The 17,274-nt window shown below is 44.5% G+C and overlaps 1 protein-coding gene across 1 annotated transcript; it reads left to right on the forward strand.

The window, feature by feature from the left end:
* The first annotated feature begins 78 nt into the window (after positions 1-78).
* ism2b (isthmin 2b) lies at positions 79-16,631 on the forward strand. The gene is made up of 6 exons (XM_061704167.1): positions 79-2,977; positions 8,738-8,986; positions 10,742-11,063; positions 12,474-12,611; positions 12,695-12,763; positions 13,474-16,631. Exons 1-6 carry the CDS (start codon positions 2,867-2,869, stop codon positions 13,989-13,991), a joined length of 1,407 nt encoding a protein of 468 aa, XP_061560151.1. The 5' UTR covers positions 79-2,866; the 3' UTR covers positions 13,992-16,631.
* Positions 16,632-17,274: the final 643 nt, after the last annotated feature.

The raw sequence follows: 17,274 nt of genomic DNA on the forward strand, positions 1-17,274 counted from the left end.
TGTGCACTTATATAAAAAAAATTAAAAAAAAAAGTCTTAAATAACATCGTAGCAGTTGCTATGATCAACACAATAGCAAAGTGTGATGTATGTAAATAATATTTTTCACAAAGTCAGTCTTGCTGCCTTAGGTAGCATCCCAAACCTCTAACAGAGATATCACAGGAGTAACATAAGCGTGTTCTCCATATGTATTTTATATACATCTATATATATATATATATATATATATGTGTGTGTGTGTGTATAATATATATATATATATATATATGTGTATATATATATATATGTATACGTATATGTGTGTGTGTGTATATATATGTGTGTGTATATATATATATATATATATATATATGTGTATATATATATATGTATTTATATATTGCCACACATGGCTCACTTGAAAAAATCACTTGAACTTGAACAAAGTGTAGAATAATAGTTTCTCTCCCTGACCAAAGCAAACATATATATAAAGATATATATTTTCTAGCCGTCTCTTCAAATCTATAGCAAATGCTCCAAAAGAAAATCATTACTAGGGGGAAAAAGATCCCAGGAAGAATACAGAATATTTTTTACTGCTTCTTTTCTAGAGCTATTTCGCAGCCTTATTTACTGTTTACACTTGCTCTCAGAAATGTGAGTCCATTTTTTTTCTTCCCCCCCCCCCCTATTTGTTGTGCTTTAAATTTGACAGTTACATGTACATTTGAACTGTATGTATGACGATACTGCCCTCAAGCTTATCTGATGTACAGCTTTATTTATTTCAAAACAATTGTCCTGTCTTTCAGCTGTCTGTTGTTGTTTTGTGTGTGCGTGTGAGAAATGTAACTGTTATCTAAAAGGCAGCTTCACATGTATCCCCAAGGGTGTGCATATTTTAAATAATGGTTGAAAGTTTTACTGCAGTGCTAGCACTACTGACAGGCATTGTAAATGTGCAGATGATGTAGTCACTGAAATATGCAGCAGTTCTGCGTCATGTGTCAGATGTGTTCTTGATTTTCCTTAACTGTGATTGTTTTTGAGAATAGCATTCCAATTCGATCCGCCGTCACTGCACTGTTAAAAGTTGTCTCGGTCGCGTCACACTTTGTATGCGTAGGGTCATCCCGAAATATATATATATATATATATATATATATATATATGCATGTGTTTTATAAAGTCCATTTTTTTTTCAAATTATTATTTATTGATGGGAATTGGCGTCCAGTAAAGCCAGTGTGAGCATTGTCACATCCGTCATGCTGATCACAGACAGGTTTAGACCTATTTTTGTAGCACATCCATGCACCATGTGTTTTTCTCTCTTTTTTTTGTTAACTACAAGAACTGGAAAACTCGTGTTGTGAAGCCGTCATTGTAATATTTGTCACAGAAAATGGCACGGATAAACGCACCATTTCCATCAACCCTCGTTTCTATGGTGTCACTGTAACCTGCTTATTGTTGCGGTTGTGAATTGTGCTCCAACATACTGTACGTTACCATTGAAAAATGTCCCCGTGGCCAGCAGAACTGCAGAATATTTAGGTTGTGGAGGAAAATGCATTTGCAAACAGCAACATGTCTGTTCCTCAGAGCCAAGTTTCCTCAGTCAAATACAGAAACCACCTCTTCAATATGTTTTACAGCAAGCCCACATGTGAACTGACCTATAGAGATTTGTGTGACTTTCCTTATCTCAATGAAATTGTACTTGATTTGAATGTTTAAATATTCTAAGCAGATTGTAAAGCCATGTTTGTTGATCATGCTGTTCTAAACAGATTAAATCACTTTCTTTGTATCAACTTTTGAAATAATGTCATATATAAGCGGACTGTATGTCGATTCTAAAGCAGTTTCACTGATACATTATCGGTATTGTTTTGACATTTTGGAACTTGTGAAAGATCTCCTAGTTTTCGCACTTGTACCCCTTCAGCCATCCAAACAAATGACCCAAGACCAACTCAGACCACCTGAAACCAATTGAACCCAGATGATTGCGGAAGGTGTTCTGTCACTTCTAAAGTGGAATGCCCCAAAGGTGAGTTCAATCAAAATTCTGTGTACAAATACACCTAAAACAACAACAACAACAACAACCAAAACACAACTTGAAGTTCAATCAGTCGTAATGCACGACATCCCACGAGACTTTCCGCACTTGTTTTGCGTTATATATATATATGTCCATGTATTTGTGTTTACAAATGGGAGGAAAAGAAATGAAGTACAGGTACCCGATGAATCGAGTGAAATAAGGAAGTAGGCTGTACTTGTATTTGGTGACTTCCCACACAGCTGTTGTCAATGAATGGGCACCCCCCCCCCCCCCCCCCCCCCACCCAAACTGCGCTGCCACAGTGCGTAAAAAGGCGCGTTGACCGACAGCGGGCGGCCGGCGGATGAACTTCTCCCAACTATGTCACGGCTTCACGCATGAGACGCTTTTGCGACGACGCGCTCGCTTGCAAAAGCGTCAGCTCCAGATGTCCGCGCATCGGAAGGAAGCACGCAGCCACCCGCGACGGGAGTGACTCACGCGTTCGAGTGCTCGACTAAGCGGTCGCCGGTGCGGACGGGGAGATTTGTGACTGCGCGGGGTTATCGGGCTCCTACTTAAAAGCCCGAGCTGCGCGCTTTTGATGGGGCGCAGAGGCGTTGAGCCGCAGCTGCTGATCCATATGGAGAACGCGCGTGCGCATCTTCATCGAGCGCCACACTTTTGGCTCGCCTCAAACGCCCTTTAGCTTCAAAGTGCTCCGCGAGTGTCGCACAGCGAGCGCACGGCGAGCTCAGCGGCAGGGAAGAGGCCTCGCAAAACTTGACTTTGGGACATTTTCACGAGAGCCTTGTCCGCGGAGAGAAGATGCGTCAGGAGGTCGTGAGGAGACTTCACATGTCGCTTGTCATGTTCTCCATGCTGCTGCTCGGCTTGGCCTCGGGATTCCCGAGCAGACACAGGAACGCTGCTCACAAGGTACCTTTTACCTCCTTTTTTTTTTTTTTCCTTCTCTCTCTCTCGCTCTCTCTTTCACTCTCTCTCTCTCTCTCTCTCTCTCTCGCTCTCTCGTGTCATCTGATTCAAAACAAGGGAAATCATGTGGGAAAACCTTGAAACTTCGCTTTAAACACCCGATGAGCAACTCGTTTGCTTATGGGTTTTGTTCAAAAATGTTTCAATGGAAATCCAAATTTAGGTTGGCAATGATAATAATAATAATGCAATTAGTTTGACTTGTGCAGTCATTAGAGTTCTTTGTGATTGCCTCGTGCAAATCTATCAGCTATATACATTTAATATGAAACATTTGGGGTTTGGTTCAGAAAGACAAAACAAATTGTCAACTTGTATTGCTACATTTTGGGCTTGACTATAGGCGGATAGTGTGAATTATACACATTTTACAATCTATCCACGGGGGGGGGGGGGGGGGGGGGGGGCCTTTTGAATTTACTTAATTCAAACATGTTCGTCAGTAGCACATGATTAAAACGTGTTAAACTAACATGCAGTATACTTTACTGTATTATTTTTGAGAAGAGTGGAAAATTGTCACGTTACCACATTTTTATCACGCGCAATCAATGTGCAATGATCAAATGAAGCACTTTTTTTCTATGTAGTTGAGTGTTTGCCAATATTTAAAATTGAGAAAAAACAAACAAAAAGTGGTTACACGGGTTAATTATGTACCTTCTGCCTTCTAGTGGAAGAGAGTTTTTTTTTTCTGCCTTTCACAATACATTGCTGGCATAGATAGATGAGTAAAAAAATACATTTGTAGCAAATCCAAATTTCATAAATGATTTTGATCCATCTATCCACTGTATCTGTCCATCAATCCATTATCTTCACTTTAGAATTGAGCAGCGTAAGCCTGTGTTTGTTCCACAGTGGGGAAATTCTTTTTTTAAAATTTATTTATTGTTTTTTTTTATAACTTCGAGATAAAATGTATCAAAATAGCTCCACTGAGGGATTCCTTCACAGTCCATTTAATTTTGACCTCTCTTGCCATCCCTCGAATATAAGAAGTACATCATTCTTTCTTGCACAGATCAGTTTGAGTGTGTGGCGCCCCTTTTAGAGAGTTTTTTGTGTTTGTTTGTTTTTGTTGTTGTTGCACGTGGAGAGAGCTGACCAAAGTATGTTTGTGTCACGGTTCAGTTGAAGCTGCTCCTTGTGTGGCTTCCCATGGATGCTCTGTTGGCTCCCAAAAAAAAGCGGCTGCAGTTGTACCTTCACTGTGACCAATGGGGTGTGTGTGTGTGTGTGTGTGTCTGTAAGTGCTGGATGGAGAGATTAGTAGAGGAAAGAGGAGGAGGAGGAGGGGGAGAAGCCGAGTCAAGGGGGAGCCCAGTAACGATAAGCTTATGTAACCAGAATAAGGCGACCCCTCTGAATCTGTCGCACTGCAGCTTGGGTCAAGTGTCATTCTTCAGATTGTTTACATTGGCCTTTTTTGTGTTAATGTGGAATTTCCTGTTTTGGGGTCCTACACCCCCCCCCCCCCCCCCAAAAAAAAAAAAAAAAACACACACATAACACAAGAGGAGGCATGTGGAGTTGAATATTGAGATCTCTTGGCCCTGTCTGTTTTCCCATCCTGACCTCTACAACCTCGCCCCGATTCTGCCATCCATTTGTTTTCACTTTTTGCCCTTTTGCAAAAGATGGCGATCAAAGGGGGGCAATAGTTTATTGTTCTTCCGTAATGGTTTGGAAAGAGCCGAGTACAGAGGCCTTTGATATGCGCATGCACATGAATCAGAGCTGCCTCCCTGCGCTCCTTCACCACACCCCTCAAAGTTTCAACTTTATCCCTCACCTCAACATTTGCTGGGCTCGTCCCGTCTCTGCACTTCCTTCCTCAGACACGAGTGCGTCGTCATATACATTTCTATGAACTTCACACAAAGCCAGACTCCAACAGTGGGAAGTAATGGCGCACAAATACTTTGTTACTGTAGATTTTTCAGGTATTTGTACTTTACTAGAGTATTTTCTTTCTTTCTAGCATAACTCACTAAAGTCAGCTTCACTATTTTGCAGAGGACCGGGCTGGATGGCGAATAGTGAAAGTCCGCGGGTAACCGATGCCCATTACAATTACACTGAAAAAAAAAAAGAAACATTTTTTTCTAAACCAAAATTTCTTGAATAAGCAGGGATAAACCGACAATAATAAGCAGAATAAATCTTCCCAAAAGAGGCTTCAAGCTGTTGAAGGCCACTTCCACTTAGTTGACTGTCAAACTAAACATAAACAAAGAGAATTAAGGGTTGTGTACTGTATATACAGTAAAACAAGGAAATAACTTTGCCTTTAAGTCCACTAGCATAATGCTAGCACATAATGGGAAACATGGGCTAACAAATAGTGTCTATATGGCGATAACGCATTAAGCAATGGCTATTTGGTGCAGCAACACGTATAGACAGACAATATAACAATACTGACAGGCGTGGATTGTTTATCTACTGCAAAAAAAATGCCCAATATCACTGCAGGCTACTGAGTCACCGAAGCTGAGTAAAACTCTTCTTCGTTTGTTCGCATGACTGAAATGTACTGCTGCACACACCGGAAGGAGTTGCAATTGATTTAATTCCAAAAATTCTGTGTAATCTCAACAGGCATACAGGTAAGGTGTATATTTTTTTTCCCCTTTATTTTTTGTGGTCCAGTCTAGTTTTACACAAGTATCTGTACTTCGACTTAAGTACAGAGTGTGAGTAGTATTGCTTGAATCTCTTAACAAGGTTTTTGGGAGGGGGAACGCTGTCTTGAGGCCTGGCAAAGTTCCCCGACTGCGTCCATACGGCGCTGCTGTTAAACACACCGCATGCCGTCAGCCTTTGATCAGAACGGAGGAGGAGGAGGAGGAGGAGGAGAGCGGGATCACAGAAGATGAGGGGGAGCAAGAGGATGATATACAATGCAGAAGAACACAGGATCCAGATGTGTAGCAGGAGGAGATGAGCAAGATGAAGATGTGAACTCCCATGCGACTGTGTCGGTGGAAGGGCACATGAGTGAATATAAGATGGGTGTGAGTGCGCACGTTTGACAGTGATGCGATGTTAATAACCGGAAAGTAAAGGACTGCGTTTCCTCCAATAGTGGCCAGGGGGATTTATTGACTCCTTTTGAAGAGTACCAGGAGACCTTGTTTCGTACATATACTTGTGGAAGGATGGAGCGACACGTACTGCTGTCAGCTGATTGGTTCGCAAAGAATTCTTGCCTCCCTGTTTACAATGGGAACGGAATGTGTATAAGCGCCTCGCACGGGTCCTCTTATTCTTGGTTCCTATCAATAGACGCACCTGGCTGAGCAGAGCTGTACGTCTGTTGAAGTTTGTACTTGCTGCACGGCCGTAAGACCTCGTAGACGCTTATTGTATTTGTCACGTGCTTTATTAATCAATTGATTAGCTCCTTTTCATCCCAGTTCTCATGATGGTTGAACTTGTCGAAAGAAGAATGCCCTTTTTTTTTCTTCACCGAGCCCTCTGACTTCACGTGCTACTTGAGGACACTAGAGAATGCGAGGAAATCTAAAGCGGCGTCGGGTTATGACGGAGGGCGGATTGAGACGTCGGGCTTCTCTACAGCAGTACTATTAATGTTCGTCATCAATTAAAGTGTGAATTTGAGAAGATTCACATTTCCTGACCCACGTAGTCCTTAAAATCCTTCTTGAGGAGTCATCTAACTGTAATTCAGAAGAACATAAATCAGCATTTGATATTGTTTCTCTTTTCGACCGCTTGACTACGTCTCCGTCCCGAAACGCGTGACTCGTGTCGTTCGTCACATCTGTCCTGCATTCTCAACGGCTGACACTGACTGCAGTACTACTGCTACTGGCAAGAGCGTCTGGCGCCTGCTGTTGACGCTTCCACACATTTGGTGTCAAAAGCATTCAAACCTTTGGTAATTTTGATCAAAACTGTTTTCCTCTCGCCTTCGCCTCTTCACTGGGATACAGTAACTCCGCTTCATTTTCCTCAGCATGTGCCAACAAGTTAGTTTTGATACCCTCTTCCTGAATCAATTCCGGACACGCGCCGTGAGAAGATGGAATAGTTCATTCATAGTTGAGTTCAAAGACGGGTGACACGCTGTCCTGCAACTAACCCCCATAACTGCTTTTTATGGAGGTCATGAAGCTATCAGGGCCCTGCCTACACATTCGGAGTGGAAATGCTAACCAGATCAGGGTTTAGTGTACCACTTGAACTGTAGCGCCTCGTGGAAACGTGGCGATTAGTATCCGTAATTACAGCTATTAAGCCGCACCACTGTTGTTTATTTTTCTGAGGCGTTTATGTTGGAGAGAGCTGCATTCTGCGATTATGGCGGCGATGTCAATTGGAGTGGAAGCCGCTATTTGCGAAGACACGGTTTGTCCACGGGATTACTCGAAGCGAGGAGTAGAACAATTGGCGTTTGTTACGAGTTTTGAATTGTACTGCGCGTGAGCCACTTTCACTGTAGCGTCAACGTCGGTGCCTGTATTTGCGGCATGTTCATGTGTCCTTCATCGTGCTTGGCAAGCTTCTTCACTAAACGGCCTTTTTGTATTCACGTGCTTGCGTTTGACCCTCCGCATAACTTCTTTATGGGACAGTCACAGGCATCGAGTAGAAAGACCCTGTTCTAGCTGCCGTAACTGTAAATCATCAGCCGTTTGGTCATTAACGCCAGCATTTCCTCTTGTAGCCCCCTCCTCAACTGCCGCTGGCCTATGTAGGCCACAAACTGGTACAACCTTCAAATTCCGGTCCCCTCGTATGTTAAGGTCAGTTTATTCGCTTCACAATGACACAGACGTTAGTAGATGGAGGAGAAAGGATCATGAGACTTGAGTGACAAATGTACAGTACAGCGCTTTTCAGTACAGCCCAAATTAGTCAATGTGATATTGCCATTGTTATTTACGTCGATTCTATTCTCGTCCTCTCATTCTTCCAGTAAGGTTAAAATAAGCGGTGGACGTAGTGGGCCTAGCTCCAGGCACATACACAAGCGCAGGGGTCTCACGCCTCCCAGGCCCTCTCATTAAAGCTAAAAGAGGATCTTTCTGGCACAGACCCCTCTTTGTCCAAGGCCTGGATGCCATGACTGTTGTGGGGAAAAAAAAGAGAATGAAATACACGAAGCCGGTTAGTCACTTGGCCGGTGAGCCGGATGCCTCAGGGTCTCTTGTGAACAATCTGCAAAGCACGAGACATTTTTCACATATCTTCTGAAAAAGAAATGATCTGGAATACTGAATCGCATACTTATTGTAGCGTCGAAAACGGTGGCGTTGCCCGAGAGGGGGTTGATGGTGGTTGCTGACGAGAGTTTTCCACTCAAAATACATTTTCCGACAGGGGCGGGTGCTGGCGGTCGTTTTCCCCGATAGAAACGCATTCATCGACAGGCTGAGGTGATGGACTTTATGCCCAATCGAAATACATTCATCTGGGAGGGGGAGACTGTTTTAATGCCCACCTAAACCTGTTTGGAGCCCCCCAACCCCACACCACTGGTTGAAAATCCTGAACACATTATCATGGCGCCTAAGGGCCAACAAAAGGTCAATATTTAGATATTTAACAAGTCTAATGAAAGTTGGAGGTTGCACCCCCACTTGAAATGACTCCTTATTGAAACCGCTGCTGTTCAGACGTTTGACGCAGACGCGCAGCCAACACTTTCCCAATGTGCTCGTTTGCTATCAGGGCGACGCCCACCCAGTTCACAGCGGAGGCATCCAGTATGACCCCGACGCCTCGGAGAAGCAGAACCAGGTGCAGAGTGTGCCGGAGCCCCACAGCCATCAGAGAAAGTGGCCCCACCCTCAGCACCGCTCTGTTGGGGTACTTCCTCAGCCAGAACCCGAGGAGGAGACTGAGCCCTTCATCCTGGATTTGAAGAACTTCCCAGACCTGGCTAACGCTGATTTGAACTCTCAGAACCCCAACATACAGGTGAGTGTGGCACATTACTGCACAATGGCCTGCTGGGAAAATATATTTGTATACGCGGTATACCCACTCAATTCAGATGAATACGAATCTTTTCATCGACCCAATACATTCAAGTCCATTCTTAAGTGAGCTCTAGTGACGAATGCTTGCCAAATTTGCCTTGTGACAATTCGAGCACGATGAACGCTCAAACCTATACCTTACCTTGTACCTTACGAAGTAGCACAAATCCCATCCGTCCTGTTTCATCCGAGACTGTAAAATAATGCGTACCAATAAGTTACTTCCCCCTGAGTCTTTACAGCCGCACTGTAGCATATATGATGACTCACAGAGGTAATGAGGAGTCGTTGCTTGGAACAAATGCTCACATTGTCCCCTCGAGAGGGTTTTGGAGTGCTTAAATGCTCACGTCTGGCTGGCTCGTGCACATCCGAGGAGAGGGGATGCCTGACGATATCGTCGTCAGCGGTGTCATGAGACGCTTCGTTTCTTGTGACGGCATCGTAAGAGCTCAAGCTGAGCGAAGTCAACGATGCACTTGAACTTTTCGGAAAGCAAATTGAAGATCGCAACGCCGTGGGTAGTTCGAAGTCTATATGAATACACTGGCAACAAGTGAAGCAAACGATGAGAGACCGCAGACTACGACTTCAGTGAGAACGTTCGGAATTGACGCTATTGACACGGGTGCCCCTAGTGGCCTACTCCTGCAATGCCCTCATTCCAGCTTTCAGGCCAAGATGTCATGCATATACTGTGCATTATATACGACTCGATATGGTGGACCTTCACTTCACAGCACGATTCAGTTAGCAAGCTGCCTGTGTACTGTTTAACAAATACATTTCAAACGTATGAAAGGTTTTTCATATCAATTGACGTTTCACGATGACAGAGTTGACATGTTTATGCTTGACAACATCTAATTAGACCTATAGGATGGAAATTATGAAACATCAGTGTAAACATAGATATATTTTTTTCAACTAACCACCGTTTCAACCTCGATAGGGGTTATATGCACAAGGAACGTCCGCATTTGACAAAACCGGTCGAAGCGCTTCCTCTCAGTTCGGGTAAACGGCGGCGCCCTCGAGCAGGAGACCAGGACAAAGCACCCGTAGCAATTTTAAACGGTCTACGATGTCTTTTGCTTTGCATAAGATATCTTCTGGAGCGACCCAAAATGAAAATATTTGCTGTTTAGGCTTCATTTGGGTTTACGTATCTCATATCATATAATGATATACAGGACATGTATTTAACTGACGCAGAAATCCGCTAACCGGGTTTTGGTCACGTGACGTTCTGCGTATAGCAGATTGGCTGGTCGCAATGTCCCTGAAAACATCAGAGGGTTTCTTAAATCCTCATAATTCATCATCATTATTATTGTGCATTATATTGTCATTATATCATATGATTATGAAAATAGACGATAGATGAGCAAAAATGACAAATACCTTATGGACAATAAAACCATGTCAAATGATTTTGATTCAGTATCATTTAACCAGTTATTAGACGCACTGTAGTTAGCGGAGGAGTGTGTGAGACATGCCAAAATCATTTGCACCAAATGGGGGGGAAAGAAATGGTATAGAATGAGCGAAACCCATGTTGAGAGACTCGTCATTGCACTGGTATGTGTGCAAATGTTTGAGCACTTAGAATGAGAGGTTCATTATTCAGCTAGATTTTCATGACGATTCTGATGAGGGTTCTGACAGTTCATATGCCGTCTCAATTCAGGTCACCATCGAGGTGGTGGATGACCCTCAGATGGAGGTCGAGATGGACCTGGCCAAGGACAGCGACTGGATACCATCCTCTTCCTCCTCTCCCTCTTCCTCAGTAGATTGGCTGGGAGGAAAGAAGCTTTTCTGGCCGCTTTTCTGGAGTTACACCGACTCCGGCGAGGACGGCGACAGCCGCTCAACCGTAGAAGAAACCAGCGAGGAAGAGGAGGACGATTATTCTCTCTACGGCAGCGAGGAGCCCTCGCTCAGCGGAGTGGGTGGGGATTGGGGTAGTTACTGGAACGAAGGCTGGGATCCTATACAGACCTACTATGGTAAGTTTTGCCATTGCCCGCTTTCTTGATAAGACTTCATCTCAAACGTGAGGGCGATATTTAGGAATTTGGACTTGGACTAAGAGGAAGGGATAATGGGAATGGCCAAGCAATGTAGCGCAACAAAGGGGTTTTCGGAATGCTGCGCGACAAACGGTCCCAGAGCAGCAAACAATGTCGGCGTGCGAGGCAGGAGGAGCACTCGACCATCCGAACATTGCGGGTTCTGGCCACTTTGAAGTGGACACTGGTCGCGATGGTCGCCTTTTGAAGATGGCTCCGATGCGCTCGCTAATGGCAGCGTGAGGCGGCCACTGTTCTCCGAGACAAAACAGCCCTCTGCTTGTGGACAATTAGAGGGCACATTGGGAACGCAGACTGACAGGGGCCATTCCGATGGCCCTTTCATCCTTCCCCGGGTCCCCACGGGCTCCCCCAGCATCCGAACGGCCCTCGCAGCCCTCCGCCGCTCAGCCTTTTGAGCCAGCTCAAGAATTTCTAAGGGGAGGGGGCTTTCCGGGTTCCACATAACTTCAACAGCTATCTTTCCCCTTCTGTTTTGCCTGATCTGAAAATGTGGTGTCAGCTTGCACACATACTTGAGTGTTATCAGAGGAAAACGGTGTACTGTATACGGTTAAAAGAAGTAACCCATTTGATGGACTCGGCAGAGCATAATTCACAAATAACGGGGACATTTTTGAAATTGTTGTTGGCATCACGCTGGGGAAGGTACCCAAAAAACAGATTTTGCCTGTAAACATCTCCCGCGCTGTGACGACACATGGACGCGAGGCAACAATACCCATTAAGTGGTCACTTCTAAAGACTTGTGCATATAAATCAAGGCTGTCTGCCATAGCTTCTTCTGTAATTAAGACGCTCGCTCATGAGACCTCATTCCCGTACGGCCACATGGCGAGGTGGCAACGCCCACAAAGTCAAATTGGATGCGTGCTACACCCAAGCTGGTATTTCTGCACCCGCTTCGCCTTTAATCAAGAGTGGCTTGTTTTCAGTGTTATTAACGCCACAAGAAAACGTGGTGCAGACGTGGAGAGCCGCAGCAGAGCTTCTCTCTCTAATTCAGGCCTCTCAAAAAGAATTTGGCTCAGTATGGGAAAGGTTAGATCAAGAGAAAATGGTCACTTCTATGGAATGACACAGCCTGGAAACTTTGAACATTTTCTGGCTTCAAGCGCTCAAGTGCATGTTGAGTCCGCGGCAACGCAAAATTCTAAAATGTTTGGATTCATGATCCCCATAAATCCTTTGAAGATTGTTGTTTTTCACTGCCAAGCTGCTCTCAGCTTCGCATAAGCTCTGTCAACATGTCAATTATATTGTAGCGCAACCCTCAAATGCAGTTGAAGAAAAGACTTGTCTGACTGTGTTTTGTGACTCCCGCAGAGAAGGAGGATGACGAGTGGACTCCGTGGTCTCCTTGTTCGGTCACCTGTGGGCCTGGTGAGAGGAAGAGGACAAAGTCATGTGGCTACTCTTGTACTCTGACAGAAGCCTCGAAGTGTGACCTGGAGCCTTGTCCTGGTGAGTTGACACAACCGCCAAAAAAAAAAAGGGACTTGGTGTCATTTCAGCATGTTCATCTCCAACCAATATTCTCCTCACAGGTGAAGTCAACACTGTGGTAGAGCCTTTCCCTTTCGACATAGAAAATGGCACAGAGCCATTTGGAACAGGTCAGTTTATCATTTAATTTTATTTTTTTCCTCAAGGGGAAATTCAACCTACACTCTGCGGTATGTTTTGTGTTGCACATCACACAAAGAACCAGATCACACGCATGCAGGCGAGGAAAGATGCCAGAATGAAAGGGGCGCGCAAAACAGCGCCAGGTGAGGTAGGGGCGCCTTGCCTGGCCTTGCTCAAGGACACCTCAACAGTCGTCAGGAAACAGACTAGCCGGTTGACATTTTTTGTCTGCAGTGGGACTTGAACCTTGAACCTCTGGTTCCAAAGCCCACGTCCTTACAGATGCTACTCCTACCGCTTAACAATTATTATTTCCTCATATAGTGGCCATTGAATATGTATTGATTAACTTCACATTACCAGGCATCTATTTTGATATCCATACAAAAACATTCTATTATAATATTAACTCATCTTTTATTTTTGAACAAAAACAAAATACATTGCAACATAGATAGTCTTCCGCTATCGAGAGGCCAAGTTTGCTTTGCTTTCATTTGTTGCAAGTGAGTGACGCATCTGTTGGCGCAGATGCCACTCTTTGGGGAAATACAGTGGGAAGCACAGGGAGCCCTCAGTGTATGACGCAACGGCAACTTGTACTAAAGTCACAATGTGCCGTAGTCTATCACTAGCCAACGCTAACACAGTAGTCAAGTCTGCACGCGGTCATCAGCTGGTGTCATCTTTGTTCCAGATGTGGACAGCTGTGAAAAGTGGCTGAACTGCAAGAGCGACTTTCTCCAGCGGTACCTGCGCCAGGTGTTCTTGGAGCTGCCCAGCTGCCCTTGCTCCTTCCCCTCCGCGGTGGCGTACACGGTGGTCAGCGTCTACGACGACTCTCACGGGCAGACGTTCCGATGGCGCGACGCCAGCGGCCCCAAGGAGCGCCTCGACATCTACAAGCCGTCGGCCCGCGGCTGCATCCGCTCGGCGCTCTCCGGCGACTCGTCCACGCTGGCGGCGCAGCACTGTTGCTACGACGACCGCGGGCGGCTCATCACGAGGGGGAAAGGCGCCGGCATGCCCGACTTGATCAGCACCGAGTTCTCGCCAGAGCTGCACTTCAAAGTGGACGTGCTGCCCTGGATCCTGTGCAAGGGGGACTGGAGCCGCTTCCACGCCGTGCGACCGCCCAACAACGGCCTGGAGTGTCCGGACAACCCTCATGAAGACGTGTTCATGAATGAACTGGAGGAGGCCAGGGAGTACTGACGGCCTACCTTTTAAAAGTCATGTACAATTTGTCTCAAGCATGCGGCAGCCATTTATCATGCATTACCAAGAGAAAACCTTCCCCAATCTCCTCACACCAACCAGGCTCCAGTGAAGGAAGTCACTGGCACAAATGACAGAAAACACAAAATTGGAGCTCCTTGTATTCGGTTTTGTACCTGCTAGTGTCTTTCGTGGTGTCTAAAAAGGACTACAAGAACCTGATTGTGCTCCGTTTCGTTTTGGCACAAGGGAATGTAGACGTACAGGCTGGTTATACTCACAATGATGCTGCTACACACTTAAATTAAATATACAGTATATTAGGCATACAGGAAAGGGCTCTATTTTCGTAGACGGCGGAGTGCAAAAACTGTGGCATATCTGTGCAAGGCTCGCTGCGTGTGTTTGCCAATTTGGCAGAACGGTCCGCAAAGAGCTGGACTTTGCGCCGCAGTGAGGGTCCTCGGGCTTGCGCACGGCAGAGGGACAATTTGGTGGCAGAAAGCAGGTAGACCGCTGGTACAATGCGATTTTGGTGAATTTGATCAGGGCAGAGGCAGACAGATTCTGAGCTTCGCGGACATTTCTGTTGCATGACAGATGTAATCCATTCATAAATATGTGAACAGCAGGCATCAAACTCTCTGAATCATTGTAGAAATAAATTCATTGAACGTATTATGACTATCATCATTATATTTTTTAAATCATCCCACTGACCCGGGGGGCCCAAAATTCACATCTTTCGCTTGTGGAGATCTTGCAGTTCCGTATAAACGTAACACTGGGGAACAATTTGGAAAAAAAAAAATTATTGTTAGATTTTTATGCTGATTGAAACTAAAATTGGCATGCTGATTCCAGAATTGCAGTCAGTTTTTTTTCTCGCACGTCACTCTTACCCACCAGATGAGCAAAATTCCACTGATTAGCTGTAGTAAGACTTGCCAGCTGATTACGATTGGACTCGTCTACAGCTACGTGGCAACTTGTTTGTGCAGTCACAATTGAGTCGGTGCGGTGAGAGGTGCGTGCAGCTCCCAATAGGTCAGTACTATCAATATCTGCAAACAGAAAGCTAGCATAGTAGGAATTAAGAGGATTTGTGCCATATCCTTTGTAAAACACAATAGCGTTAAATAAACACTGCAGTCATGCCTTTCTTTCATATTTCATTGTATGTCAATATTTGAAAAGTTTTATAAAACAAGCGCATATCTGTGAAGTACAGTATTTTTCATCTTTTTTAAGAAAACGGGCATCTCTACTTCAAAAACTTGATGTGATAGAGAAAAAAATGAGATCAGTTTTGGATTCCGCACCCAAAAATGAGTTAAAAGCAGCTGTCAGACCTAACTCAACAAAAATTGTGTTCCCCAGCGTTGTGTGCGTCGACCACCTGGACTCGAGAAAATCTGTTTCCTCTTCTGCCATGTCAAAAACTGTCAGTGCGCTTCTGGCGCTCCCCGTTTAAAGGGAATGAGATGAGCTGCTCTGATAGGACAGGATTGAAGTGTGCTGTGATCACGCCCACAGCAGCGCCAACGTCAGCGCAGCAAATCCGCCGGGCTGCGCTGGTCCACGAAATGACCAACTCTGGGTTTAAAGTGACTCCGCACAGTTAGGCCACGTGCCGCGCAGGATTTATGCCATTCACGAAAATAGAGCCCATAGTCTCATTTTTAAATCACTTTGAATCAGGAGATGAATGCTACGTTCACAGCTGTGCTTGTGAAAATGGTGAAATAAATTCTGAATTCAACCAATTTGTCACAGGGATCCATTTTCATAGCCAGGGGGAAAAGATGGCGGGTGCCAAATAGTTGAAAAGCTGTTTGGTGTCTGTGTACATCCAACCTCCTTCGTCTCTATATTGCAGGCATATGAAAAGAAGCGTCTATGCTTCCATGGTGTTTGTGTCTCTACCAAGTTCTCAGGGGGACTCCAAAAGTAAATGCCTTGAAAAAATGTCATCCATTTACCTCGACAATTGGGTCTGGTACGAAACGGGCGGTATCAGGTGTGGGTCATCCAGACCAGAAGTGATGAACAAATGATGCTTTTTGTTTGGATGTGTGCTCAATTGTGGTGATCAGACAAAGGATATTCCCGTTCCTGCTCTATCTCTCTCGATATTCCCATTCCTGCTCTATCGCTCTCTCTCTCTCTCATATATATATATATATATATATATATATATATATATATATACATATACATACACACTCAATAGTTCAATGAAATAGTGATGAATGGTCCTTTCTATCTGATCATACTTCTATGGATGCTGGCTCCAAATCCTCTTTTTGTTTTTTGTTTTTCTTCAGGAACTGGACTGATTTGAATGGAAGGCACTTTATTTGAGGTATATGTGCTGTATGTAGAAATGCAAAAGATGTATTGATTGACAGGTGATGTGTCGATGGCCCAATCAAATGTTAATATGGACAAACGCATGATCTTTTTGCGGTTTCTGAATCTAGTTTGACATCTGTGGTGTTGTACAGTATTTATTTGTCTGATTTCTCTTATTTTTTAAAGCTTTCAAACATGGTGCACTGGTCAGACTGACAAATGAAGGCACCACATTAAATTAAATGGGAAAAAGGGAATAACTCATTGCTTCATCCAGCAGCATCGTGTGTGTTTGTGTTGTTGTACTGCAATGCTCTTTGTTGTTGCAATTCTGCTGAAGAAATATATATAAAAAATATTGCATTCATCATGCTTTTTGTGCCATTTGTTCTTTCCACACGTGAACGCTGAAGTTCAAGAAAGTGGAACAGGCGCTTCTGAGGTGAGGCGTGTCTGCGTTTAATGATCTGTGACCCTGTGGCTTGTTTGTCGCTGTCTCCCTTGATGAGAACTAATGGGGCTGTTTGCCTTACATATGTTGGAAAAATAACTCAACTCGACAAATTCTACTTCTCTGAGTAGTGGTTCTATAAACTTGCACTCAGCTAACAGTTAGAGCAGGGGTGGGGAAACCTCCGACCCGCGGACCACACAATGGCCTGCGAGAACAGTTGCTCTGACCCGTAAACGCAAATACAACCTCAAAGAAATTGTAATGATTTAACTGACAACTGTTTATAATATACAGTATAAGAAAATGTGTTTGATTGCAAGAGGACCTGAGGGGTGAAAGGTTCATTGGATTTCTAGATTGATCACGGCAGTCATGCGCTTTGCTGAGGATTAAATACCATCGAGATTTAATGTTCCAAGGTCACGCTAATGGAAATCCATAAGCTTAGGCAAATAGATGCTCTAATTCCCA

Source organism: Phycodurus eques, chromosome 18 (assembly GCF_024500275.1).
Source record: "Phycodurus eques isolate BA_2022a chromosome 18, UOR_Pequ_1.1, whole genome shotgun sequence".
Classification (NCBI taxonomy): domain Eukaryota; kingdom Metazoa; phylum Chordata; class Actinopteri; order Syngnathiformes; family Syngnathidae; genus Phycodurus; species Phycodurus eques.

Bases quoted from the DNA above. Each gene is read 5' to 3' on its own strand.
- ism2b (XM_061704167.1), top strand. From the start codon at position 2,867: ATGCGTCAGGAGGTCGTGAGGAGACTTCACATGTCGCTTGTCATGTTC. The intron at 12,612-12,694 runs GTGAGTTGACAC...TTCTCCTCACAG, and splicing joins TGACCTGGAGCCTTGTCCTG to GTGAAGTCAACACTGTGGTA. The intron at 12,764-13,473 runs GTCAGTTTATCA...TCTTTGTTCCAG, and splicing joins CACAGAGCCATTTGGAACAG to ATGTGGACAGCTGTGAAAAG.